At 65.4% G+C, this 1860-nt stretch overlaps 1 protein-coding gene across 1 annotated transcript in view; it reads right to left on the bottom strand.

The window, feature by feature from the left end:
* LOC114483887 (AP-2 complex subunit alpha-1) overlaps positions 1 to 1860 on the bottom strand; it is a 37130-nt gene that overhangs the window by 870 nt on the left and 34400 nt on the right. Inside the window, exons 9-12 of the mRNA XM_028478329.2 lie at positions 1218 to 1386; positions 928 to 1065; positions 607 to 789; positions 57 to 154 (exon numbers count right to left, since the gene is read on the bottom strand). Coding sequence (XP_028334130.1) covers positions 57 to 154; positions 607 to 789; positions 928 to 1065; positions 1218 to 1386 — 588 coding nt within the window. The remainder of the gene's footprint in view (positions 1 to 56; positions 155 to 606; positions 790 to 927; positions 1066 to 1217; positions 1387 to 1860) is intronic.

Raw genomic sequence — 1860 nt, 5'->3', positions numbered from 1 at the left:
GCAGGGGGACCCCGGGCCCCAGACCCCTCAGGAGCCTGTGTGCGTTCACCCCTCACCTGGAGCGGGGGTCCCCAGCAATCAGGTTCCCAAACTCCCCAAGGATGTAGCCGCCAACTTTCACCATGTTCTCATGGCAGGCGGGGGCCTGGAGCGCCTGGGGGGCGGGGACAGGGGTGAGTGGCACCGTCCTGACCCAGGAGCGCTCGGCACGTGCCAGGCGCAGCGCTGAGCCCTCGACTCCTATTAACTGCAGAAGCCTCGTGACTCGGCTGTGGGGGGGTTTATAGATGGGGAAAGTGAGCCACAGAGCAGTTAAGTGACTGGCCGGAGCTCACACAGGGAGTAAAACGGGGCAGAATGGGCCCTCTTTTCCGGGGCAGGGACCCGGGGACTGGTGGCTACACACTGGGCACCCCACGCCCTGCTGACCCTCATATATATGAGCCCGTGGAGGCCCGGCCCCTGTGTCCCTGGAGGGCCCCAGGAGGCCAAGGCCCCTCTGAGGAGGAGGAAGCAGGATGGAGGCCCAGGCCGTCTGGCCCACCCCCCCAGCTGTCCTTGCTCTGCCTTGTTGCCCCTTTGTGGGGGTGAGATGGGGGTGCTGACCTCAAAGACGGTCTTGGCAGCGTAGCCCTGGACGTCGTCACGGTTGGTGACAATCTGTAGCACGCGGTACCACACCTCCTCGCTCACGTAGTCGCCCGCGATGCGGATGAGGTTGAGGATGGTGTCCACGTACCAGCTGTAGTCCACGGCGTACTTCTCAGCCAGGATGGCCACCTTTAGGACCTGCCAGCCAGGAGGGAGGTCGGGCATGCGAGTGTGCCCACGGCGGGGAGGCGGGGTGTGGACTCACCCCATCTGGGCTCAGCGCATCGCGATCTGGAGACCCAGGAGTCCGGGTGTCCTGCCCCCGCCAGGACTCACAATCTCTTCGCGGATGGCATAGTCGGCCGTCTCCAGGTACCGCAGCATCTCTGACACAATCTGCTTGGCGTTGCTCCGGTCGCACATGGCATAGAGGAGGTCGGCCGCCCGCTGTCGCACACTGACGTCCCGCTCCGTCTGAGGGCGGAGAGCAGGTAGGGTGTGTTCTAGGCTCCCTCCTGGCATGGGCCGGCCACCCCAGGGCCTCTGACCCCCCGAGCCTCTCTGAGGGAGCAGAGGAGACACAGGCCAGGTCACTGTGGCCGGGGGCAGGCTCCCAAAGGTCACACCTTGAGGGCGTTGATGACGGTGTCAATGTGGGTCTTGACCGCCTCGTGGGAGAACTCGGAGCTGGCCAGTGTGCACATGCTCTCCAGGGCCAGGTAGCGCAGGTTGGTCTCCCGGTGCTGCAGGAACTGGCCCAGCTGGTTACAGGCCCGGACCAGAAGGTTGGGCTCACTGCCGGCAAAAGAGGAAGAGACCGGGGTGTGGGCAGGGGAGACACCCAGATGACATGAGGAGATGGAGGACCGGGCCTCAGCTGATCCAGCTCTTAACTCCTGCCCTCTGTCCCAGTCATGACCACTAGCGGGGACCCAGACACCTGGGCATCCAGCCCAAATACAGATATTCGGGAATTCTGCCCCTCAAGAGGGGCCCAGCGCCAATCTGGCAGGGCAGCGTTTCACACTCTCATCATCCTCCTAGCCAGAAGTCACATTCCCAGGCCCCCTCCCCTAGGACCCAGGAACCTAGGCCCCCAGCCCCTCCTCCCTCAGGCCCAGGAGTCCTGGCCCCCAGCCCCTCCCCCCTCAGACCCAGGAGTCCCCGCCCCCAACCTCTTCTCCCTCAGCCCCAGGAGTCCCCGCCCCCAGCCCCTCCTCCCTCAGACCCAGGGTCCAGACCCCCAGCCCCTCCCCCCTCCGGCCCAGG

Source organism: Physeter macrocephalus, chromosome 17, assembly GCF_002837175.3.
Source record: "Physeter macrocephalus isolate SW-GA chromosome 17, ASM283717v5, whole genome shotgun sequence".
In the NCBI taxonomy this organism is placed as follows: Eukaryota; Metazoa; Chordata; class Mammalia; order Artiodactyla; family Physeteridae; genus Physeter; species Physeter macrocephalus.
This window is presented reverse-complemented; position numbering and strand designations above follow the sequence as displayed.